Source organism: Talpa europaea (assembly GCF_964194135.1).
Source record: "Talpa europaea genome assembly, chromosome: 5".
Lineage (NCBI taxonomy): Eukaryota > Metazoa > Chordata > Mammalia > Eulipotyphla > Talpidae > Talpa > Talpa europaea.
This window is the reverse complement of record NC_140071.1, coordinates 8,980,090-9,007,644: the sequence shown is the minus strand read 5'-3', so window position 1 is coordinate 9,007,644 and position 27,555 is coordinate 8,980,090. Positions and strand designations below refer to the sequence as shown.

General features: G+C 35.9%; 1 protein-coding gene across 3 annotated transcripts in view; it reads left to right on the top strand.

Annotated features, from left to right (window-relative positions):
• The window catches only part of CDH18 (cadherin 18), a gene marked incomplete at both ends in the record, with an annotated part of 213,640 nt that overhangs the window by 27,201 nt on the left and 158,884 nt on the right, over window positions 1-27,555 (top strand). For all 3 annotated transcript variants that reach the window (XM_084234089.1, XM_084234091.1, XM_084234090.1), the window contains one exon: window positions 20,962-21,256. In XM_084234089.1, the coding sequence (XP_084090215.1) occupies window positions 20,962-21,256 (295 nt within the window). The remainder of the gene's footprint in view (window positions 1-20,961; window positions 21,257-27,555) is intronic.

Genomic DNA, 27,555 nt, shown 5'->3' with positions numbered 1-27,555 from the left:
TCATTAGGAGTGGAGTTTTACCAGCCCATCTATGAAAAGGGGAGTTCTTAGCACCCTCATTTTATAGTGGGGAAAACTGAGTCACAGAGATGTCAAGTGACTTGTTTCAGATCAGAGGGAAGTAAATATTTGCATTTAATGAAAATTCAGAAATCCTGTGGGCTCCTGTATTTCTGAATCACCTACACTGTTAAAACCAATGTTACCTTAGTTAAAATACTAAAAAATAAAGGAAAATTCAGAAATTCTGCCATGAGAGCTACACACTTGACCTTCTGTTTTATTTCCTGTGTTATTGTATAACAAAGGACACAGCTTTTTGTTACATACATTTGCATCTAGTTCTATTGCATCCCTGTCTAATAATCAATACTAGACATCTGTGAAAGTCCATTTTGTCCTTTCTGCCATAGAAGATTATGTTTTATTTTTGCATGAATATATTCAATGCTAAACTATACTTGAAAATAGATGTATAGATCATAATATATATTTTATTTGCAAAAATAAATAATTTGATTACAAAAATGAAGAAAAAGGGCCTCCCCTGGTGGCGCAGCGGTTTAGCGCTGGGTTGCGAAGCTGCCCACAGCCTCTGCAGTGCCAATTCGATCCCTGGCCACTGGTGAGGGTCCCACATGGCACGCAGACCTCTCCTGCCTCTGACAATGTACTTTGGTCCTTTTGCCTGTTCTGTTCCCCGCTCTGGCTCTGGTGAATTCTCTCACCCTCCCACGCTTCTGACTGTACCCTGTGCTTGTATGAATAAATAAATCTTAAAAAAAAAATGAAGAGAAAATGTTTACCAGGTAGAAAATGTTTACCAGGTAGAGACATAAAATATGTGCATGATAATGAACATCTTGAATGCAGCAAAGAAATATAAAAAAAAATTAAAAATTGCAAAAATGAAAAATAATGCTGCCACTTATTTTTTTTTTTTAAATGAAGGGTTATCACTATTCTTTCCTTCTCTACTCCCAGTGTGTTTTCATTTTTACCTACAATCCTCCCTGGTTTCACTCTGTTTTGAATATTTAAAGTGTACGCTAGAAACACTAATATTGAAAAGGAAAATAAATGTGAAGATATCAAAATCATTAATGATCATTCTTCAATGACTAAGTCAAGATATCTTAAAACAATTTCAGTATAGTTTTCTTTGATTAAAAAATTTGAAAATCCAACAGTTAGTTAAAATGTATTTGTCAATCTCTGTTGCACTTACGTGGTGCCTGGTTTTAAAATAATTTACCTATAATACCTGTCTTTTTGTTATTTTGTCTTTTATGGTGATCATAACTCTTCAAGAAGGATCTAGGTCTTTTATAGTTTTTCTACTTTCTGATAATCGTCTTCAGAGTTAGTGGTAACTCTTTGCATTGTTGTGGGCAAATTTTTTTTTAAAGATTTATTTACTTATGCATACAAAAGCTGGAATGTTGGCCAGAGGTGTGGGGGGGGGGGGTGAGAGGATCCATCAGAGACAGAGTAGGGAGCAGAACAGGCAAATCTACTGAAATCCACTGCTGAGGAGAGCAACTGGTGAGACAGGAGAGGTCTGCTGTGCCATGTGGGTAGCTCCCTGGCTAGGGATCCAACTCCTGCTGCAGTGGCTGCAGATAGCTTCACAGTTCTGCGTCTCAATACCTTGTGCCACCAGGGAGGCCCAAGGCGTGGACCAATTTTAAATGATTTTTCTCAGATGTGACTTGATTTTACAGAGGCAATGAGGAAATTGAGAATGTTATTATTTTTATGATTATGTTAAATAATTTATAATTGCAAATATTTATGCTGTTTCTCTGAAATAACATTATTTTACATGAACAAATGAACAATGTTTTTTATTGAATATCCATCTATTTTATTTTGGTCAGAACAGATATTATCAATCCAATGGGGAAACTTCCATTTGTAATGTTAAATTGACTGTAGGAATATCTCTAGACTTATATATATATTGAATTGATTAAATATGAGTATACATATTAAATTGATCTACTACCATATCTGTTTTTCTTCTGAAGGTCATTAAAATCTTTGACTTGCTCAGTTTAATTTTATACCTTTTAATAAGGAAATTCCACAGCAGGCCTGATTTGATCAAGCTGCAGCATTACTGTCTGCTAGGAAACATAAATCACTTCACTTGTGCCATAGTGGTTCCCAGGACCAAATTTTAGTTCAAAGCCAATACAAAATGCAACTTGACAATAACTCTACACCATATTTTAATTTAGGAGACATTATTAAAAATCCAGAAAATGTGGCCATATAGAAAATGTCAAAGAAAGAGATTACAATGAAGCTAGAAAACATAGATAAATTTTGTCTCCAGTGAATTTGTGGTTGGAGATGGAAAATCATTTTACTCTGCAGGGAAATTATTGAAGCAGAAATGAAAAGAGTTGACAGGAACCAGTCTGAAATGTCGTACTCTTTGGGAGGTTGTATAACCATGGCAGAAAGAATCAAGTAGCACTGTAAAGGATTTCCAAGATATTTTTTTTTTAATTTTTATTCCTAAAATAAAATAATGTATTTGAATATGTTGTGAAAATAATGCACTAGATAGAATAACAACAGAATTTGATGTATTCATAAAATCAGAATAAAAATAACATAAAATGATAATGATTATATTGATGTACAAGGAAGGGGAAAATGTGTCATGAAAAATATTGGTATAATCAGAATTCATTGTTACTTTTTACTGGCAAGGAAATACATGGATACTATTTTTTTTTACATTTAGGCTTAAGACCTAACCCTGCAGACAGGTTTGGTATCTAACTCTGCTCAGTTAAATCATGAATAATGTTTGTATTGGTGAAAGTGAAGTTGAATGTGTAAACATAGATACTTGCAGTTGATGCTTAAAAAAATAAAATAGTTTTATATTGACAGTTAAGCAGCAGATTGTTATTATTTTTGAACCAGCAGGAATTTATAGTCTGTCCCCCTCGGCCCATTTACCTTCCTAGCTTGATTCAACAGCAACTCCAGCTAATACCCACTGAGTCATGTGTCCACTGTACAGTGGCTAACGGAAATTAGTTATATTGGGGTCACAGCACCTTACTCTCCTGATTTTTTTGAAATATTAAAGACCCAGTGGAACAGATACTACTCAATGCCTACTCCTTAAGATGACAAGTACCTTTAAAGTTACATTTGAGGGTTCATTAAGCTAAGAAGACAAGGAAGGTATGTATATACGCATATATAATATACAGTGTGAATATATATGATACATATATGGATTAAACATTTTAGTCTATGTCATATTTTGTGGCAAAGAGAAATTGGTTTTCAACATTAAAACATTCAATCATATGAGCTTCATATTTCTGATTATGTGATGATTATAAAACTGCTATATAGTAGAACTCTACCATCTTACTTTCTCACCTGCAGTGTTTATAAATCCCACAATTTATGTCCTTCACAACATTTAGTATGGTCAGTGTTTATAGTCACTATAAAGGTTTCTAGTGTTATCTCATGGTGGTTTTAATTGAATTTTCCTAATAATATTAAGTTACTTCTACTTTGAAGTGAGAACACAATAACAGTAACGCAAATATCATATTCCAAATTTCTCACTCATATATTTGTATATCGTTTCACCTAATCAAGAAAAAATAATAACCACACACCGTTATTGCATTATAGAAAAGTCTGGGTTATCTTTAAGTAAAATGTAACTCAACTTTATATCAACTATTTCTAACTCTATTGACAATATATGACTGTTCATTACTCCATTTCCACCACCCCCTCCCCAATTTTCATTTGGCCATACAGCTTTATTTGTATTGGTGAATGATTACATGACTTCATCTTTTTTCCTCCCTTCCTGCCTCAATTCCTATTTCTCGCCTTTTTTTTCCCAATATTCAATACCTATGAGCAGATCGTTTAAATAACAAAGGAACCATTACATTGCTTTGCAAATCTCTGTGTTGCTCTGTAACCAATGATTGCTTCCTTTCTGTGTAAGGGGTGACTTTTCAAAATTTGATACATAATACTGTAGTGGTTACCAGAAGTTAAAGATAGATTTGGGAGGCGGGAGTCCACACTACTCATTATACTCTTACTTCCTAATCACTCACATATCCTCTATTGTGTCAAATCTGCTGTTTAATTCATCCCCTAAAATTTTTATTCCTATAATATTTTTCTTTTCCAGATGGTATTTTTTTCAATTGTCTTTTCATTCTTCATGGTTTCTTGTTATATGAGCATCTTTGTAATTGCATCTTTTATTTCTCTAATCATTTTGTATGCAGTGTAATTTTTCTGTAGTCTGATTACCCATCTGCAGCTTTGATCATTAAAAATCAGTTGTTTCTCAACTTCGATTCTCCCTTGTGTTGGTCTGCCTATTCATGTATTTCATATTTTATTTTGTTGTTGTGAAGACTTGCTTAGTGTGCACGAATAGTATTCCTGGGGGCCCCACTTGGTGAAACTTTCTGCTATGGAAAGTGTGAATCTGTCTCAGCTGGTACAGGGACACGACTGTGTCGCTGGGACATTTCAGTGCCGTTCTGTCCCTCTAATTTCGGCTGATTGCTAGTGTAGTAACCATTCTAAGCATCTTCCTCTTCATAGTCTGGTTGTTGTGGGACTCGACCTGTTGCTCCAGTCTGGCTCCTTGCTCCTTGTCCTGGCATTTCCCATGGACCGCTACTCTGGCCTTGCCTCCCAGCATCCATTGTGCTGGTATGGGTTTCCCACCCTGTCACCCAAATATGTGTCTATGGGCTCCAAGGATTTTTGGACCCTAGCTATTGTGTTTTGAAAGCCATTTTTCTGTTTGAGCTTGTCATCAGTGTTCCTACTCATTCCAAATTCATGTTTCCTTGGAGAGATTATTCTTTTAAAGATTATTATTTTGCTATAACATTGGTTTATATCATTGTTTGTGTATTTAAAATATAGGATCTCTCTGTTCAGGTGTTGTTAACACACCACACCTACCACCATGACACCCATATCCCACCACCATATTTCATTGTGTGCACTGTCCACCTTGTCCTGTCCCTTCTCCTTCCCTTGCCCCTCGGAAAGCCTCAGTTCTATAGTCAGCTTTCTAGGATTGGTTTTAAGTTTGACTTTATCCGACCCTTTGTTTGATTTCTCTATATCCCACATATAAATGACACCATCTGGTGTTCATCTTTCTCTTTCTCATTTATTTTGCTTGGCATAATCCCCTCCAGCTCCATCCATGTCGTCACAAATGGCAAAAGTTTTTGCTTTTTGATAGCTGTATAGTACTCCATTGTGTATAATATCCCACCTTCCTGATCCACTCGTCTGTATTTGTGCACTTAGATTGTTTCCATAGCTTAGCTATTATAAATAGTCCTGCAAGATCAAAGATATATCCGGCACCCTGATCTTGTGTAGAGACTCTCCAGAAAGCATTTCCTTTGTTTTTCTCCTTCTCTTTTTACTGTGTATGTGTATTTATCTACTCATTCCGTAAATATTAATGATTTCAAATTTTTATTATTTTATTTGTTTAAATATTTTATTTAGATTGAATCATAGTTTATATTTTAGAAGTATAGACTCTCTCACTTCATGTGCTCTTGCCATAGTGCACCCACTACCAAAGCACCTCTTCAGTTTTTTAGAAGTATTCTTGATTGTCTTCCCTATTCTAAATTTATCATCTGTGGAAGTCTCAATTTATCATCCAAATATTTTAATTCTTTTTTCCCCCATTTACCTGTAAGTTGAACAGATCTACTTAAAATTTATAGATAGTTCAAAACTCATTTTTCCCATCCTATTTATATCATCTACTATTTTAAAACCCTCACCTAAGTTTAGTGTCCCCTGTGTTACTTTCATTCTCTAAAAGGCATAGTCATACCCTCAGTCTCCAGGGCAGTAAACAAATTGTCATCCTGGACTCTACCTCTCAATCTTGCCTGTGCCCCAAAATCAATTTATTTCTGTGTTTTGAATATAATGTCCATTTCTGTCTCCTATTATGTACTGAATTACACTCAAACTTTTTTCCTTTTTAAATTATAGCCTCTTGACTTGTCAGGTTTTATACAGCATTGCCCCTTGTAAATTGAATTCTACATTGCTTTATCTTTCTAAAATTCAGTTTGCTTCTGCCATTTTCTTTCTCTCTATATATTCCTCCTTCCCCAGGTCAATATAATTTCAGGATTTTTCTTCTTTTTTTTCAATAATACTTTATACTCCTTGACCTGCCATTCGAGTACCTGAGACCTATTTACCTCTCAGATATCTCCTGACCTGAGCTTGTTCTATAAACTCTAGAACTTGAGTGTGATTGTCATAGTATTTGTATTAAAAAATATGTTCTTGAATTCATATTTATTTTTATATTTCCTGGCCCTTAGTAGTTGTGCAAGCTGCCTGTTTCTTAGTAAATGTTTAACATATAGCTGTGAAATACGAAACACGTATCTATACCCTGTGATCATGAATATATAAAGATGAAATCTGTATAAAATATAGATCAAAAAACATTAAACACATGAATATAGGAAGAAAACTATAACAGAAATGTGGTGTAATAATCAACCTTTAATTTTTGTCATTTAATTATTGTTTAATGTAATTATACAGATAATTGTTGTTTAATCTTAAATTTGGTTTCCTACTGTATGAGTGTTATGGGAGTTGTGAAAATACAGCCACAATTTGTACTATAAACTTTTTAATAACTGTATATGTGTATGCACACAAAGCTCATTTATTTGGCTCAATTATGAGAGTCCAGATTCTGCAGTTAAATTTCATAGGGTTTAAATCCAAATTCTGTTAGATACAGCTTTGTATCCTTCGGTAAGTCGACTAACAAGATTTGTTGATATAAAAATACACTGATATTTCTAATATCTATATCCTAGTTACTATAAAGAAATATAAGCTAATCTTTTAGCAGGCACATGACACATCCAATTCTTATTTCTCTACTGCTTCTGTAACAAAGTATTACAAATTTAGCGACTTATATATAACATAAATGTGTTATCTTAGATTTTGAAGATCAGCCATCCTGAAATCAAGGTACATTCCTTTGGGGGACCCTAAAGGAGAATCTGTTTCTTTTCACACTTCTAGCAGCTGCCTGCTTTCATTGCCTTGTGGTTCACTTCAATCTTTAACACAAGCAGCATAGCACACTCACCTTGCTCTGCTTCCCCCACTCTCTCTCTCCCTCTCGCTCCTCTGATTCTGTTGTTTCATATTTTTTTCCAACTCTCCTGCTTCTATATGCTCTTACAGGAAAATTCTTGATTACACTGGCTACAACAGGATAATCCAGGATTATCTCCCATTAATTTATTCCCATCAGCAAACTCCATTTTTCCATGTGAAAGAGCATTAGCAGATTTTGTGGATCAGGACATTAACATATATTGGAGAGTGATATACCAAATGCAAAATAAATGTGTTTTCTATTTTATTGTTGGAAAAAGAATGATAATTTCTAACTCTTTGGTTTGCTCCAGATGTTATTATTTAAATATAGAGCTGTATTTTATAGGCTGCTGAAGGAACATCTTAAAGAAAGATTATGTAAGTAGATTCCACAAAGAGAATAGAGAATGAAAAAGAATCTGAATATTTCTTTGTTTAGTCAACTATAACAAATCATAAACTTTTACTTTTGTTGGTAGAATTTTTATGTTTAATCTAAAGTTCAAGTGTCCTATGAGGAAATATGAAATAATTTCATTGTTCTTGCTGGATTTTTAATTGTGTTTTTTTTAACCAAACATAACATGCTTTCTAGATTATTTTGGAGGTAAATGGTATCTTATTATTGTGAATGCTTCCAAGCTATAAACACATTTTGATTTTCTTAATTTTGTTTTACCAATAGTTTGTAGTTTTCAGTAAAGATATTTTCACACCTTTATAAGTGTTTATCCATTGCTGTGGTGCAGCATTGTGTGCTACATGTTGAGGCATGATTTCAACACTCAGGTAGTTTGTAACCTCCCCTTGTCTTCTATTCCTGATTGTACATACCCTCAAATTTAGCCAGAGGTGGGACATTATGTTTTTCTCTGAATATTTTCTCTGGTGTGTGCATAACCCTGGGTGTGTGGGAAGCCCGACACTTACATGTGGCCCTTCCATATCCCTGAGTATGTCAGAGCTGGAGAAAGCTCCCTATAGCATCTCAGAAACTCTATTTTCCTTTTGGGTCTCCCTGGTGGCCCAGGGGTTCAAGACAGCGCTATCAAGCACCAGTTCAATCCAGGCCAGCGAGGGTCCCACATGGCACAGCAGACCTCTCCTGTCTTGCCCACTGCTCCCTTCAGCAGTGTATTTCAGTCAGTCTGCCTGTTCTGTTCCCCACTCTCTTTCTGGTGAATCCTCTTACCCCCTGCACCTCTGGCTTACACCCCATTCCTTGTATGCGTAAATAAATCTTTAAAAAAAAAAAAAACTCTATTTTCCTTTTAAGCTTTCTGTTTTGTCTGTGATTTCCTCTGTTATCTACCATCATAGGCAACATTTAATATCCAAGAATTTCCCTTGGTTATTTTGTATAAAATCCCCTGGGACAAGCTTATTTACACTAGGGGAGTTCTGAGAATGAATAACCACACAGTAGAAAGTGGGGTCTTCTAAGCTACCCCTCCACGGAACATGTAATGAGAAAGTTGTGGAACTATGACTAGCAGTAACTCCAAACCCGTTTTTCCCCTCAACCAGCTGCTGGAATAATAGTTTTCACCATGTTTTCAGCATGTTGTTTGCAAGAATACAGCGAGGTGTGGAGATAGTGGAGGATGGGTCATTGCTCACTATATAACAGAATTCAACTGTTTTTCTTGACCAGGTGCTCTCTGGAATTCTGCTAGTCTTTGCTCAATTTCCAGAGCTTTGAAAGCTGATTCTTGCTTTTTTTGGGGGACCGTATTCTCATTGGTTTTATAGAGGAGAAAATTTTAGAGTTTTTTACTCCACCGATTTTGCTGAGGTCTCCAGGAATTTTATATTTAATAGGGTGATTATAAGGCCAGTCAATATCAGTAATATTGTTTTTGTCCTTACTTTGCTCCATCTGTGCTTACTCGCTAATGTCCATTTCGGTCTCATCTTGGTATATATTTCAGTATTTATTTTATCATTATGTTTAACTCATCTGTAGACTTTTTAAGTTGTACGTTCTTTTTTTTTAGAGTTTGTTCTAGGCTAAACTATATGCATTGTTAATATATCAAAAAAATTGAAATAAATATTATTCACGCACATCCAATATTTTGTGCTTGTCACACTATTAGCCTGACCACTTCACACACAGCAGGGCTAAATTTCCAACTCACTTTGCCTTGTAAGCATTCCTTTTCACAAATGCAGTGCTTTTATTACAGCATGATTACACTTAGCTGCCCCTTTCTTTTTTTCCCCTACTTTTGACATGCCTTTTAGTCAAATTACCTGTTAAAACACATCTTACCATGTTATTATTTTTGCTTGAAATAGGGAGTTGTCTGTTTTCACTGAGACCTTAAAAAAATACATGGTCATTTTCTTATATTTATTGATTGTGTTTATAGTTCTTTATTCCTCCAGGTTTAGCTAAGTTTCCTCCTGGTATTACTTTGATATTGTGATTATTTATTAACTGTTTAAATTCTTTGTTTAAATATTGATCATCATGTTTTATTTTTTTATATTGTTTATCAACAATCAGGTATATGTTGGATACTGGAGGCAAGAAAATGAATATAACTTGATTCTTGCCTTCAATGAGAGTTAAATAACATGGGAGAAACAGAGTATTTCATTGAACATTGCTATCGACAGGATAAGTGCTGATAAGTGAGGGGTTCTTTTGTATCAGAGAGTAGAGACAGTTTATTTGGACTAAAACTTCAGAGACAACTTCACAGAAGGTAGGAAACAACTTACTTCTGGGAAGATGCATTGAAACTATGTAGTTTGAAGGGTATCAGATGGGGACAGTTTGACACTCTCGAAACCAGTTCATCCAGTGTAGTGTAGTTTGGGTGAAATTTAATGTGAATGGTGAAATGCCAGAAGATTTGTTAGGCGCATAGAAGCCGGATGAAGATGCGTTCTAGCTAAAGGCTGTGGGATGCTTTCAAGTATTTTATTCTGGAAAGGATCAAATTCAAATTTTAGAAATAACACCCTGAGCTATAGTGTGAATGGACCGTGGATGGAACAGACACAGGAAGAGAGATAATGAGACCACTTAGGATATGCCAGAATAATCTAAGAAAGTATGAGTGCATAAATTAACTCAGTGGTAAGTGTGCTGGGGAGAGAGGGCTGGGGATTTGGGAGATTTTAAAGAGCTAGCATTATAAGAACTTAGGTTTTAGTGAGGAGAAATAGAGAAATAAAAATCGGTATACAATTTCATTTTGGGTGATGAGTGTGGGATAGTTCTAGCTATTCAATCTGATAAGAAACACAAGAGAAGGTAAACAAGGATTTCAGACTTGCAGCGCTAATTTGGACTTTATGATTCAAAGCTTTTGAATAATGTTTCCATTTTTAACACGTTTTGTGGGCAGGACAGCAGAGTGCAGGGTTTTTATTTCTACATGCAGTTACAAAGGCTCAATTCTGGGCTCACTAACCCCTTACATAATAAAACTTAGTCAGACATTTTGTACTGTCTGCTTCACTGTGCCCCAAAGTACTTCTCTCTATAGAAAATTGCTTCGCTGTTCCATTCCTGACATTTCCTGCATGAATTCCCAATACCTAAGAAGTTTGCATCCAGGTCTCTCGTTTTCAGATGACTTTATCCTCTTGTTAAATTGATTCCTCTCCTTTTAAAAATATATTACTCAAACTAGGAGATGTTTAGTGACCTTAAGATAATATCTGTTGAATGATCATGTAAAATCTATAACACAGATAATAAAAGGAAGAGTTTGGTCTGAGAAGGGGAGCAAAGTGGGAAGGTGCTGATGGAGGGCTTGCAGTGCCTTGGCTGAGGGTTGGTGTGGTAATAAGCACCTGAAAGGTGTGATCCCATACACCTGAGTCATAGACCAACGTTAGCTCAATAATATTAATAAAAAGGTTTATGAAAACATTTTAAAAATCTTGAGTAGCAATCATTCCTTTATGGTTCAGAGAAGTAGGACTGTAAGATGAGACTGTAAGGGTCAGGAATGACACGGAGCAGGTTTTCTGATCCAGCAGACCGGGTAAAGAGGAGAGGGTCCTTGAGCCCTCAGTGGCTTTTGCAGGCTTTTACTGGGATTTACCAGGTACACAGCAGGCAGGGATACTAGGGGGTGGGGAGGCTGGCCGGCCTCCCAGCCCCCAGCAAGTCTTCACTTTGTCTGGGCTCTCCGGCCTTCTCTGGTGGTCTCTGCTGCTCTGCCCTCTCGTGGTTCTGCTTCTGCCTCTCTGCTTCTGCTTGGCGTCCCCGTGACGTCACCCTTAGAAACTCAGTCTCTCAGCCCAGGTGTACCCACTTGAGGTGCCCGCCATCAGGCATGCATTTGGGACCACAGGGTTCCCTCATCTATCCTGATGGCGGGAGGGCAGAAAAGCCTGACACTTATTACCTTACCTTACAGAGACACTTTGTCCTTTCCTTTGGGGCCACTTCCCAGTCAAGGAACATTTTCCACCTCATGCCTGCTTCAGAACACGAGTACTCTGCAGGCCTGTGGTGCTTTCTTGCTTACTGCATTAAAAGCTCGAAGACAGTGGATTTTGTCTGATGCAACTCAGCACACTGCTTGGCATTTCGTGGGAATGCAATTAATTTCCCTTCCCCCAATTACATAGAATTGGATTTTCACAAGGAATAAACACAAGGATTGTGCTGATTCAGGCCATATGAGTTTCAGGAGAAAGATGTAGGATTTACGGTGCATAGTGATGGGCAGGGATATAAATCTAAAAAAAAAAAAATCATGATACACTTCAACAAGACATGCAGCCTATTGAGCAAGCATTACCTACCAATCCCCTGACAACTTAATGCAGTAGCCTGGGTGTTATAAGCTGAATTTAAGATAGAACTTAGCAACTTAGCAACCCAAGGCAAGGCCAGGGGAGTCATCAATTTCCTGGCTTAGCAGAATGAGAATCAAGCAAAGGTTAGAGGCTATTCATGAAAATTAGATGGTGCCTGACATATTCTAGTGATTGTTATTGTTGTGAGAAAGGACTGAAACATAATTGTGAATTTTCTACATACTGGCCCCAATATAAGCTGGAACCCATGTTTAACCGCAACACCATTTATATAAAAATGTACTAGCGAGTCATTCACTCAATTTAAATCACTGCCAGATAGGAAAGACAGGTTAACTAGGACATGACAATAGAGACTCTTTTCCTGTTTTCCCTCCTGTCTAATTTGCCTGGATTAGTTTCCTCCCTAACATTCCATATGTCTATGTTAATAAATATATACTGTGCATGTTTGATTATTTCATGTGTTTGTGATTTATGTTATTTCACATATTTGATTATTACTGTATCTGTCCTTCTTGTTATTATTTATACTTTTTAATCTAAAATCTTATGTTCTGTATTATTTCACATTATGATGTTTTCATTGAACAAGTTGTGGATAGTTCTTCAGATTTAATTAATCTATATTATTATTTTAATGGTAATTCAAAAAATAACCCCTTTCCACTTGGAACTTTAGATTTTTTTCTTTGCCTTGGAAATAATAATTATTATTTTTATGAAGAATTTCTTACACATGAATGTTCTATTTTCGCTCCTCTTTTTTTAACCCCTAGGACATTAACATGCTTTTAATTTCCCTTCTACCTAACTAGTGGCTTTTTCTCAATAAATTCCTGTACTGTATGGCTTTTTTTTAATTTTTTTTTAAGTAAAGGCTTTATTTTATTTTTTTTTTAAGATTTTATTTATTTATTTATACAAGCACTGGGTACAGTCGAAAGTGCGGGAGGGTGAGAGAATTCACCAGAGCCAGAGCGGGGAGCAGAGCAGGCAGAAGGACCGAAGTACACTGCTGAGGGGAGCAGCGGGCGGCAGGAGAGGTCTGCACGCCATGTAGGACCCTCGCCCGGTGGCCGGGAATCGAACCGGTGCTGCAGAGGCTGCAGGCAGCTTCGCAACCCAGCGTTCAACCGCTGCGCCACCAGGGAGGCCCTGTACTGTATGGCTTTTAATTTTTAAGCACTTCATGTTTCAGTACTCAGGTTTTTTTTTTTAATCTCTTCTTCATGCATTTCATTGCTATAAATACCGCCTTTGCATTGATAGGTTCTCAAGTGACCGATTTGTGTTATGAACTCTGGACTGCAGAGATAGATTCTATATTGAATAGATGGACTGATAGATAGACAGAGGTCAATTGAGAGATCAGGAGATTGAGAGGATAGAGATAGATAGATTCTACCTATGACTTTTTCTACATGTCCACCAAGATTTCCAATAAGAATACCACTTTTAGAGGTCCAAAATTTAATTCCTGGACTGTCTTTTCTAACTTCCTATAGAGTGATCTTTCCACATTTCTGTTGATTGTGTTATACTTGCAGTATCTATGTCAACCTACTGTTTGTACTTCACCTCTCTTTTCTCTTCACCCCACATTTCCACTCCTGTGGAACTCTTTCTTGCTCTACTTTCAGAATATATTTATTCATGTTTGGACCATTTCTTACCACTTCCAGGAATCAGCATCATTGAAACTACTGTCATCCGCTTTCCTTTCTCTTCTATATACAGTCAGTGCTTTCTCACTTGGTCAAAAGTGGTTAAAATGAATTTTAATGGCAGAGGTTTGATGGAAATGAAATCATAACAATTGACTATCTGGGCATTGGTATAGGCCAGAAATATTTCTGGAATTGTAGTAATATTTGCTACAGTTTCCAGAGCCACCTATGTTTCCTTCTTTTTTTTTTTTTAAGATTTATTTATTTATACAAGAATTGGGGTACAGGCCAGATGTGTGGGAGGGTGAGAGGAATTGACTGAAATACACTGCTGAGGAGAGAAGCAGGCGGGACAGGAGAGGTCTGCCGCTCCATGTGGGTTTCTCCCTGGTCGGCAGGGATCAAACCAGTGCTGCAGAGACTGTGGACGGCTTCACAGTCCAGCACTCAACTACCTGCGCCACCAGGGAGGACCCAGAGCCACCTATTTTTCAACTAGATCTTGATTGGGGGATAAAAGAAAAGAATAATTCTGATAGAGATATAGAAGGTACATATATAGTTGCCTAACTTTATGTATGCACCTTCCATATCTCACTTTACTCCCAACTGATTGGTTGCTTTTTGTGACTTAAAAATAGTGAAAATTTCAACCACTGGCTGCCTCCTGCATTGTCCAAATATTTGGCCCACCTAGATACAGCTCTGTGAAGCAAAACTGATGGGTCTAGAATTATAACAACTTCAGATTTAGAAACATTTTTCAGCTTTTCAAGTTGTGTGCTAACAATCTAATTTGGAATTCAAGAGGAAATCTTAGGTCAATACAAGTTGCTTCCCATTTCTTTCCTTTCTTCCTCCTCAGTCACTAGTTTCCTTCTCTGAGAACACACACTAAACAGTTGAAAGCTAAAAGCTAAAACTTCAACAAGCGACTGTCCATGTCTGTAAAGATGTCTTACGTTTCTAGTAAAATAAAAGCCCCTCTTATTTCCTTACTTCACCTAATTTCTCAACTTTCTAATTAAGTCATGATAACTTTGTGGTTGAACAAATTCCTTTTTGAAACTATTTTAATATAATTTTTATATATTAATTAGTTAAAACTGATCATTTTGTGTATTTCCCTTATTTTGGCTGCTATACTGGCTACCAAGAGGCTTATTGCTTGATGTGTCTTCCTCTTCATGTCAATATATTATTTATAGTACAATTGAGTTTTGTCCCATCTGCTTTATAGTTTAATCAAAACATAACACTTTCTGGAATAAAGGAGGCATAATGTTTCCATGACTTATATTTCCTATGATCTTCACTTTTCTCTCAGTTATATCACTTGTTTTTATAGGTTTAAAAAAAAAGCAATAGTGGAATTGCTGTATAATATTTCTGATTTTACTTCTGACTTCTACTGGAGTATTATAAATATGTTTCCTACTCATAAAAAGTACATAAATTATGTAGTGCAAAATATTGTGATTTTATGTCAGTGACCTATCTTCACAGCATCGCTTAATGCCCTAACTAAAAGCGACTTTTGAAATTAATTGCTCTATCATCATCTTCTTAACCTTTTAAAGTTATTCTTCCCCAAGGGATAGAATATTATCTTATAGAGGAACTCTGTTTTAGAATGAAAGCTATAAAATTTTAGGTCCTGATCCTAATGTGGTCCAGGGTGAACAGAGTTCTAGGGTGAACTCATGTGAGTCACATTAGCTTTCTAGATGTCATAGGTTACCACTTAACACTTAGAAAGTGACAATATATTAAAGTGTAGTGTCAGAGAAATGTTAAGTTTGCTTTGTTTGGGTGACTGCATTTTCTTTTCTTTCTACACGCCTCCCCCTTTTGGGTTCTCTAAAAAGCAGTTAATTAACCCTACTTTATTGTGTGATCAGATATATCAGGATCACTTCTTCTTGCCTTGGGACAATATAATATCTGCCGTTCAACAAAAATGTCACTCAATTTTGCAGAATTTCATGACCCTAGAAGTAATATAGCTACCACTGTGTGTTGGGAAACCCAGTCACTGATTTCTTTGTGGTATTTTTTACTAAGAAGAGTTAATTGTATATGAGTAAAATCAACTCATCTTCCAAATATTTTTAGATAATTCAATGTGAAATTATGAAAATCACAAACAATACAGTAGCTAAGTTTATAATGTAATATTTTACTGGTTATTAAATTAGTACCATATCTAAATTCAGAGTGTTTATACTTGATATGCTTATTTGCAATTAGTTTCATTTGGAGTCTCTTTGTTTCTCACACTCAAAGATAACACATTTCTATCCTGATTATTTGTATGATATAACCCTGGACCCAAGAGCTCTCTCTCGTCTGAAGATTTCTACTTCCACTGCTATCATTTCCGCTAACCCCTCCTTATCTCCCTCCCCCCTTCCCTCCTTGCTTTCATTTCTTCTTTCTTTCAAGTAATCCTCATTTCTAGTATTACAAACCCTAATGCAGAACATGTGTTTTTTCCAGGATCTTAAAACTCACATATTAAGTACAACAAGACAATATACCCAGTGTTTCTAGCAGGAGCAGACTGTGTTGCAAAATGTATGTCATATACACAAAGATAATCTCATGTTGGATTAATGATGTGGATAAAAACTGAAGAGATAAAATAGAAGGGCAAAAAAAACATGAGTTCCTGACATAGACTGCAGAGACATCTTTGGAGACTCAACTCAAACAACATCCAACATAAGTAAATGGGACACATCAAATTAAATAGCTTTTGCACAGTGAGAGAAACCACCACAAAAGCAAAAAGAAAAACTACTGATTAAGGGAATATTTTTCACCATATACATTCAACACAGGTATAATCCCCCAAATGTGGATGGACTCATACTACTCAATAACAACAAAAAAATTATGAAACTTAAAAAAAAAAAAAAAACCAGGCAGGGGCCTCCCCAGTGGCACAGTGGGTTGAGCACAGTGCTGAGAAGCTGTCCACAGCCTCTGCAGTGCCTGTTCAATTCCCGGCCTGCCAGGGAGATTCCCACATGGCGTGGCAGACCTCTCCTGTCTCGCCCACCCGCTGCTTCCCTCAGCAGTGTATTTTGCTCCTTCTGTTCTGTTCCCTTCTTTGTCTCTGGTGAATTCTCTCACCCTCCCGCACTTCTGGCCTGTACCCCAGTGCTTGTATAAATAAATAAATCTTTAAAAAAATAATAGGCAGATGATTTGAATAAATAAGTCTCCAAAGACGATATACAGAAGGCTGACTTGTGAAGAACAAGAAAGAAAACCACTCAAATTCAATTATTGCTAGGGAAATTCAGCAAAACCACACTGAGCTATTCTTTTCAAACCTGTTAGCATGGCCTCTCTCAAAAAATCTGGAAACAATATTTGTTGGCAAAGATACACCAGGAGATGAATTCTTGTTCACTGATGGGATTGTGAATTGGTGCTGCCCACATAGAAAATGGGGTAGAGGGCCCTAAAAAATCTAAAAGTGAAAGAACCATATGATACAGCAATTCCAATCCTAGGTATTTATCCAAAGAATACAAAAGTGCAAATTTGATAAGTTTTTGGCACCCCTATGTTCATAGCAGCATTAGTCACAATAGCTAAGACACAGAAATGCCCAGCCTATTACTCACCAGTAACTGACAAGATAAATAGGCTGTGGCATATATATTGATTATTCAATGGAATATGACTCAGTTATACAAGTGACATGAAATATTGGCTTTTGTGACATGACAACGTGGATGGAACTTGAGGTGAATGTTCTAAGTGAAATAAGTCATTTGGTTTCTCTCATATGAGGCACATAAATAAGCAGAGTAAAGGAACTAACAAATCACAACAAAGACAATTCTTAGACTGAAATATATAGTACTTACCAGTTATAAATACAACACAGTGATAGGTAGTAGAATGATCTCACCATTTGTTAATTTATTGATATGATTGTCACAATGTTTGAAAAATATTTGTTCAATGAATTTGTAGCTTTGCTTTGCTATGTTTGGTCAATTTTCCAGAATATGAAACAGATTTAACAATATTTTGTGGGTGTATGCTTTATAAGAGATTGATTTTTTTCTTCTAGGAGTTAATTTGTTGAGGCAATGGCATGAATAAAAAAATATTTTCATATCAACATATAACTAATTGCCTCTGCATAACTCACTCTGTATTATTTTAATAGTTAATATACCAATGAAAAGTGAAACTTTGAGTTTTATTTTTTTATTATTTTCATAAAAGTGTCCAAAAAAGCATTTAAAAGTGATTTAAATTTGTTGAATATCACTGTTTCCCATCAGAATTCTGCCCTTGTTTATGCTCATGTGTGTTTTCAAGAAAAGAGTAAAATTACTATGGAGGTTCATTTTTGTTGCTGTTGCCTTCATTTTCCCATAAAAATATTCCTTTTTTTCCCATGTTCTATTATCTTTTTCCTGTATTTTGTCTTTTAAAAAATGTCTTCTAAGAGTTCAGAGACTTTAAAGTAAACCTTGAAAATTTCACTTTACTATGGCAAGAAACTAAAATACTGTGTGACAAGGTTATATTTTTTCAATGTTTCCAAGTGTTAGAAATGAGGAAAAGGTGAGTAGTTGAGGTTATGTGCCCAAAAAGGTTTCATAAAAAGGATAACTGCTCAGATCTCTTGGGAGAAACTCTTCAAATATATGCTTGTGATTTGAGAAAATACTGCAGTTGTTTCTAGCTAGAAATATAGCAGCAACACTCCTGGGAATAGTTAACTGAATTTTAATTTAATAAGTTATTGTAAATTATGAATGTATTAATTAATAATAAAATATGAATGTATACAGTTCAAAAGCATTTGCAGATGTTTAATGACAAAAGGTAATTGATAATTTTTTAATATCTAATCTGTCTTTCTTATTGAAGAGCTCTCTTCTATGATATTATTTTCTTTTTATTCACAAACATTTGATCATTTTAATTTTAATAAGTGGGATGTTATAAATATTTATAAGTCAAAATCAATTTGGGCTTATTGATTGAGTCACTACTATCACCACTATTTTAATGTTGAGTTAAAGTTTCAACATTTTTAAAGAAGGAAGGTGATTCTACCACACGAGTCTAGTTTTTGATTAATTGGTTAAATTGAATATTAAATAGAGATTTTATTTTTTCAAATTATAAAATCAATGCCTCTGTGACAAATAAATGTCTCTGAAAATTTCATTTTATTAAGAAAGACAAATAGCTTTGTTTATTTCAATTTTTTATTTTATTTTTTAAGTTTTATTTATGCATATACGGACTGGGGTACAGGCCAGAGGCATGGGGGGTGAGAGGATTCACCAGAGACAGAGTGGGGAGCAGAACAGGCAGATCTACTGTAATACAGTGCTGAGGGGAGCAGCGTGTGAGACAGGAGAGGTCTGCTACGCCATGTGGATAGCTCCCTGGCTGTCTGGGGATCAAACTCGTGCTGCAGAGGCTGAAGATAGCTTCATAGTGCTGTGCTTAACCCCTTAAGCCCCCATGGAGGTCCCCTTTTATTTTTAAATGGAGGTAACTTTGGTTTACAACACTGTATGTGATTCTGATGCATAGGATCTAACCTCTTCACATGTGTGTCACCACACCACCCCCACCACCAAGGCACCCACAGACCTCCACGGCCCCCTGCACTCCAATGGGCCTCCTCCACATTTTGTTCTCTATACTCCCCCTCGGTTCTCTTGTAACCTTAATTCTGCAGACATATTTGTAATGTTTATTATTGATGGGTTTTGATGGATACTTTGTTTTCTTTATATTCCATATATCAGTGAAACCAGGCCATATTTATCTTTTTCCTTCTGACTTATTTCACTTAGCATTATCCCCTCCAGTTGCAAATGTGGGAAGGGCAAGTTTTCATTTATTTTTTTTTAAACACGCAGTGATTTGTCATTGTGTATATATGCCACACCTTTTCTTAAAAAATATTTATTTATTTATGCATGCAAGAACAGGGGTGCAGGCCAGAGATTCGGGGAGTGAGAGGATTCACCAGAGACAGAGTGGGGAGCAGAACAGGTGGATCTACTGAAATATTCTCCTGACGGGAGCAGCAGGGAGACAGGAGAGGTCTGCTGTGCTATGTTATTCTGCTCCCTGGCCTGGGATTGAACTCGGGCTGCAGTGTCTTTAGATAGCTTTTTAGTGCTGCGGCTTAACCCCTTGTGCCACCAGGGAGACCCTGCACCACACCTTCTTAATCCAGTTAGCTATCCTTGAACATTAGCTTGTTCCCATAACTAGCTTATTGTAAATGGTGCCAGAATGAGCAGAGGAGTGCATCTGTCCCTTCAAATTAATATTTTTGTCCTCTTCAAGTGGATGTGTATGAATGGAATTCTAACATTTTGAGAAAATCCACACTGTTTTCCCTAAGAGCTGAGCCAGTTTGCCCACCCCAACAGTGGGCCAAGGCTCCTTTCCTCCACATTCTCACCAACACTTCTTGTTTCTGAACTTTTTATCTTGGGCGATTCTCACAGGTGTGAGATCATAGCTGTTGTGGTTTTGATTTGCCTTCTTTGATAATAATTGGTGATGACCTTTTTTTCATATGCTTGTTAACTGTCCATATGTCCTTTTTGGAGAAACTTTTTATTTTATTTTATTTTTTTGTGGGACTCTCGCCGGTGACCGGGGATCGAACTGGCGCCGCAGAGGCTGCGGGCAGCCTCTCAACCCAGCATTCAACCATTGCGCCACCAGGGGAGGCCCTTGAAGAAACTTTTGTTTAGATCTTCTAGCCATTTTCTGATTGGATTATTTGTTTCCTCTATTTGTGAAAGTTTTAATGATTAACCACAAATTCAGTGCATCCTAAGTCATCATTTTCTAATTGTAAGTTTGAAATAGCATAGCAAACAATTAAAAACATTACTCCTACAAGGACAGAATGCAATAGTGATTTACTGGTGATTCATTTTCTCAATCCTATTCTATGTAGTTAATGAAATGATTTTAATTTACAGATCTAATAGAATGGCAACAGGGATGATTGTTTTTCTTTTAATAAGTATTGTTTATTAATTTCTCTGAATTACATAATTGGATCATTTAGACAGGTCATGATAAAAATAATCCACATTAATATAATGTGCAGAGTAACTGCAGAAAAATAAATGATGGTAGTAACACACTGGACTCTATAGAAGGAAGAAAGTCATAAGCTAAACATTAAATTATAGATAAGCAATTTTTGGTGACACTGTGCGAGGTGGGAACATAATTGCATGGTAAATGTCCCATTTGTATTTTGCAGCTGCACTCCAATTCTGACAAAGGTGATGGGTCTGTCAAGTACATCCTTACTGGAGAAGGTGCCGGGACTATATTTATCATTGATGACACCACGGGTGACATCCACTCCACGAAAAGCCTAGACAGAGAGCAGAAGACACACTATGTGCTTCATGCCCAGGCCATCGACAGACGGACAAACAAGCCTCTGGAGCCTGAATCTGAGTTCATCATCAAAGTTCAGGACATCAATGACAATGCCCCGAAGTTCACGGATGGGCCGTACATAGTCACTGTGCCTGAGATGTCAGACATGGGTAAGAAACTCATAGTTACTCTTATCCAGTTAATATGTTTTTTGAGGATCCAAAAGGTCATCTTTTTTTTTCCCCAAAGATTTATTTATGCATACAAGAACTGGGGTACAGGCCAGAGGTGCAGAGGGTGAGAGGATTCACCAGAGACAGAATGGGAAGCAGAACAGGCGCATCTACTGAAACACATTGCTGAGGAGAGCAGTGGGTGAGTCTAGAGAGGTCTGCTGTGCCATGTGGGTCACTCCTTGGCCAAGGATCAAACTTGCACAGCAGAGGCTGCGGATAGCTTCATAGTGTTGTGCTTAATCCCTTGCGCCAGCATGGAGGCCCCAAAAGATTATCTTTTGAAGACCAGCTTTTAACTTTTGTGTGTGGGGAGAAATATGAAGGCATTTCATAACATCTTAATACTTAATGCCTGTGGTCCAAAGTGTTGGGATTACTGGGACTAGGGTTATAATATTTATTAAAATTAAATCCTGAACATATCTGTCTAAGTAACATTTTTCTCTCAAGAAAAAGCAATCATAACTCGGAAAACACCTGCAATTCTTACTTAATCATCACAGTTCTTTGACAACTCAAGTACCCATGCTTATTGTTAAAAAGATACCAACACGTTCAAAGTGGCAGTTTGCAAGGATGAAGAAAGACAATAGACTGTCTGAAATCTTTCGCTACATGTCTATTAAGCTTGCAGTTTATGACAAAATAGTGTTAATAATACAAGTAACGTTTATAACTACATTAATAAAACTTTTCAGATACTAAGATAACTTTACCTACATTATCTACTTTAAAATATACATCGAAGCTGTGAAGTGTTTTGCACACTGCTTTAAAGATGAGCAAATTGAATACAGCCTTGATGTAATTTTCCCAAATTTGTTTATCTAGAAAATAATCAAGAAGAGATTAATACTGGTAATCCTGAATGTGAGACCTTACCACAGTTGATAAATTGTCATCTGGTTCTTCAATCCAACCGATAATCTGGGCTGCTCACCACTCACAAGGGATTTGTGGTCTAGTTTGGTTTATTTCTTTTTTAATCTCATAAGATTAATTTCTTAATGCAACCAAAGTCAGCTATAATAATAATTTTTACTACCTCTGTGAGAGTCTGAAATTGGATTTAGAAGGCAGTTTTTGAGTAAAGAGTTCATGTTTTTAAGTTTACTGCATGTACATATATATTATTTTAAGGTTATTGTAGTCAGCAATCAAATTCCTCAGTATATTTAGATAGAACCATTTAAAATATGTATATACATATGTAAGTGTATATATAATGCAGTGATTTTATGTGTGCATGTTTGCATATACATACAGAGTAGCTGCATATGTAAATATAACACACATAGCCACTATATGTATACATACATGTATTCACACAAACAGATGTATGTATGCATGTATATACACACACATACAATAATTTTAAAAATTCGTACATACATGTGTATATACACATGAGCAATATGTGTGTTTACATGCATGCAGACTGATTTGGATGCAGCAAACAATGGTAGGGAAGAAAAACCTGGGCTTCTGTCTGTTTTTGTAAATAATGTCTTGCTTGAACAGACCCAAACTCATTCATTTAAATAAGGCCTATGGTAGTTAAGGCACTGCTGACAGAGTTTAATAGGGACTGCAAAACCTAAATTATTTATCACACTGCCTTTTACCGAAAAAGTTTGTAACCTCCACTGTAAGGGATTTCAGCAAATGAGGCAGGAAGGGCAATTGGATACCATCCTGATAGACCATCCTGATAGACAAAGCGTTTGCTGATTTAGCCGTCAGTGTTCTGCCAGGCCCACTGACTATATACATATGCACAAAAATATGACATTTGTTACAAATATATGGATTGAGCTTCTTCATTTAGAGAGTCACTGTGAGTTATCTAATATTCAGACTTGCCTTCCGTGTTACTAAGAGAACTCAGTTTTGTTCGGAGTTAATTTTTCACCTTCAAGCATGTCCATTCATCCAAGAATTGCAAGGAAAGATAGAGGTTTCCTAACAAGACACAGATTCATCCTTATTCCACCTTTACCATTTTCCTTTCTCGCTGACTTCTATGCAGATGTAGGAAATGCAGCCCCCACTTGCAACAACAGAATGCAAATATCTGCTAAATGAGATATAGCAGAAGGTAAAAGGTCAGGAAGAATGATTCCATCACAGAACTGATACTCCAGCTCTGACCTGGTAATACCAACAAGACCATAAGAAAATAAGCTTCTTTATATTTAAGTTCTTCAGTTGTATTTAGATACATGCAGCTACAGTGAATCTGATTTGGTACTTAGACATTTTCCAGGTTTTTAACATAGACTCAAAACCAAGGATTTAAAACTGACACTGAGTCAAAATAATAGTTACAAAGTTTTCAGCATCAGATAAGAAACAGATGTAATTTTCTATTCTGTATTTGATTTAAGAAGGATGCACGAAATGATCAATGTATTCCCTTCCCAGTGTGTAATTATGATGCTAGGTGCTTTTGCTATACCAGCAAAACAGCTGACAGTTGATTTTAGATATCAGTATCTTGCTTGCCATCAACTGTAGAATCAATTGGATCTAAGTAATTTCTGATCAGTTTATAAAAGGAGATTGGACATTTTGACTGTTTACTTTGACTTCTGCAGAAAATCTAAAATTGATGGCCACAAAACAACCAATTAATTTTGGCAGGGTCTGAGACAATAGGTCACCAAGGAAGCTGTGGTAATGATGACAGAAATACCTACAAGGAACATTTAATGATCACTTGCTATGAGTCAGCTGTTGCATGATCTTTGCAATAAATCAATGTTTTGTCATTATGAAGTTAGTGTTATGGTTATTCTCACTTTATAGAAGATGAAATGATATATAGAACTGAGTAATTGATCCATGATTACATGCTTAGTAAGAAGTCCAACTGCAAAAAGATTTCTAAACTGGTTAAATTTTTAAATCTTGATCTAAGGTATCATGAAGAATGACAACAAAAATATAAGACAGGAATCCAATACCTAATAAGAAATAACATGAATTTAAATGTATAGGTAGTTGAAAATATAGATGTCAACTAATCATGCTAAACCTATAAGATAAAAGGTAAGTTGAAATACCTGTAAACACTCATGGCAAATAATGAACTAATTTTAATTCCATAAGGAACTTTATTTTTATTTGTTATATGTTTTATTGAGGTAAAATTTGCAATAAGGTATGTGATTCAGAGTTACAGGTTCACACCCCTTCAGATGTATGTTACCACTCTATACCCACAATCACATCACCCAGAATCCCTCCAATAGAGTTCAACGTAAAGCCCCCCTCCTCCTTTTCTCTCCACTTTCCCTCTCTAGTAACCTTAATTTGCAGTCAGATTACTAGGGTTTGTTTTTTTCTGACCCTGCACTTTGTTTCTCTGTACTGAACATTAAGTGTAATCATTTCGTATTTGACATTTTTGTTCTGCCTTATATCACTTAGCATAATTACCTATAGTTCCAATCATTTCCATGAAATTGGCAATAATTCATCTTATTTTATAGATGAGTAGTATTCCATTCTGTGTAGATCACAACTTCTTAATCCACTCATCTGTCCTTTAGGACTTAGGTGGCTTCTATAACTTGGCTATTGGAACAGTCCTGCAATGAACATAGAATAACATATATTTCTTCAAATTAGTGTTTTTGCATTCTTTGGGTAGCACGTAGGAGTGGAATTGCTGCATCGTATGATAGATCTATTTTTAATATTTTGAGGCACCCCCATTCCCCATGGGAATGAAGTAGTCCATGTTTCTAGCAACAGTGTCAAAGTTTTCTTTTTCTCCACACCCTCACCAACACTTGATTCTGGATTTTTTAACATATGTCATACCCACTATTGTGAAGTGGTATTTCATTCTAGTTTTAGCTTGCATTTCTCTAATGATAAGTGATTATGAGCATTTTTTATGTGCCTATTGATCATCTGTATGTCTTCTTTTAAGAAATGTTTATTTGGTTCTTCTGCCCATTATTGACATTTTTGTTGCTGTTTTGTTGTTTTTTGCAACTGTTGGGTGGCTGAGTTCTTTATAGATCTTGGATATTAGCTCCATGTCATATATATGATGTGCAAATATTTCCTACCATTCAGTAGAACTTTCCTTTTAAATAATAAGAAAACATTCTATTCTTCAACCAAATAACAATGGGGAATTTACTTTAGCATGAGTTTCATAGATAGAATAAACCCACGTTATCAAAATAAATCTCAAATCACACTAGTACTTAGGAAATCACAAAGGAAGAGATACCAAAGTTTACATACCACAAATGCAAATTTAATAATTCATAAAGTTTTGATGTCATTGTTGAGGTAGCATTGGGTTTACAATGCTGTTTGTTTTGTAACAAATGTTGTTACCAATCCACACTCACCAAAGTCACCATAGTCCTGCACCATCCTCCATTATTCCCTCCTACCCCATCCTATCCACCTTCCTTTCCAACTCTGGCAGCCTTAATTTTGCAGTCACATTTCTAGAGTTTATGCTTTGTTTGTTGTTGTCTTTGGTTTGTTTCTCTAGTTCCATACATGAGTAAAACTACTGATAGTTATCTTTCTCCTTCTGACTTATTTTGCTTAGCATAATCCCCTCCAGTTCCATCTATGTTGTCACAAATGGCAGATAAATGAGTAAAATTTTATGTGAAACAAATTCATAAAATGATTTTTCAAGTGACAGACTAGAGTACCAGACCAACAAATTCCAATTGTTTTTTGGAAGGAAACTTGGCAATATCTATCAAAAAATTTTATGAGGACATACCTTTTTCATTGAGCAATCTCTATGGTAAGAAGCTGTCCTAGAAACATACTACATGGAGATGGAATGATACGTGTATGAGGCCGCTAACAGCAAAATTGCCAGTAGTGAGTATTGGGAACACCCTTAAAGTACACTCTTATGGAAATGTTCAAATAAAAACTCTTCAAACATATAATGAATGAAACCAATGTATTTATGCAGACATACATAGATCCATATTGACTAAGTAAGATGTTTTCAGTATGCATGTTGGAATCTCCAGCTTATTTAAGAAAAATATTTAAGAAAATAAAGATTATTGCAGAATTGGGGTACACATATGTAGATAGGCTATATCTACAGGGAAATCATGCATACATAGGCAGGTGAAGGTGATGCCATCTAAAAAATGAGCTGTGACTTTGCAGAGATAAGTACATTTTTCTACTTCTTACAAATTATTAATAAAAGTAAAATGTAGCTATGTGATTGAAAAAGAAAAAAAATTGATAACAATTTTTAACTTAAAAGCATGCCAGTTTCTAATACTCATGATGATTAAATGTAATGTAGATAGTTGGCAAAGATGTTTTTAATATATGGTGACTAATAAGATTTTTTTCTCTGTATACTCATTCATTGAACCTTGAATCATCCAAAAAATTCTTTCTTCTTATTTTTCTACAAGACTTTGAAGGGAGAAAGTATGTAGGCGTTGATGTGCTGAAACCATGGTAGTGGCTAGAAATAACAGGGTAAATAAGACAAATCCCCTAAATTTGAATAGACTGCAGACATATAAACAGAACATTTCAATAGAGTGTTTCTTACGTGAATCTTATGTAATACACATACATAATCTATGTGTTAGACAAGCAGGCAAAAGGGGCTTTCTGCATAGAGGAAATAATGATGAAAAATATTTCTTTCATTCCTGGTTTATAGTTAGCTTAGAGGTGTAGTTTGTGTATAGTTCTGTGTCAAGGTAGATGAACAGAACCCTTATGAAAATGAAGAATTGCCTACATAGTTTAGCAAAATATGCTAAACAGAATCCAGAGGGGACAAAACTAGAGACCTCCTGGGTGTGCTCCGGTTATCAGATCATTGTTTCTTGTATATCTGCAGTGCTAAATAATGGGCACAGAACCCTCCAAGTAATTGCAGTGTGCTAGATTGCCAGTGAAAAAAGCATCATGTGGTTGTGTATTTCTTGTCAGTGCATAATTATCAGCAAAGCTTGTGCCATTCTAGGTGGTCTGATATAGACGCAAAATGAACTGAAGTAGGTTTCAATTCATGTTTTAAAATAAGGTTTTTATCTCTTTGATTTACAATATGTAATTTCAGCCATTATCTAGGGAATCATATCCCACATTTGCAGGATTTTTCAACCTCGCTGTTACTGACATTTAGGATAGGATAATTCTGGGTTTTAGAGGGGTGTAGGGTGTTAAGCCATCTCTCTTGTCTCTACCCACCAGATGCC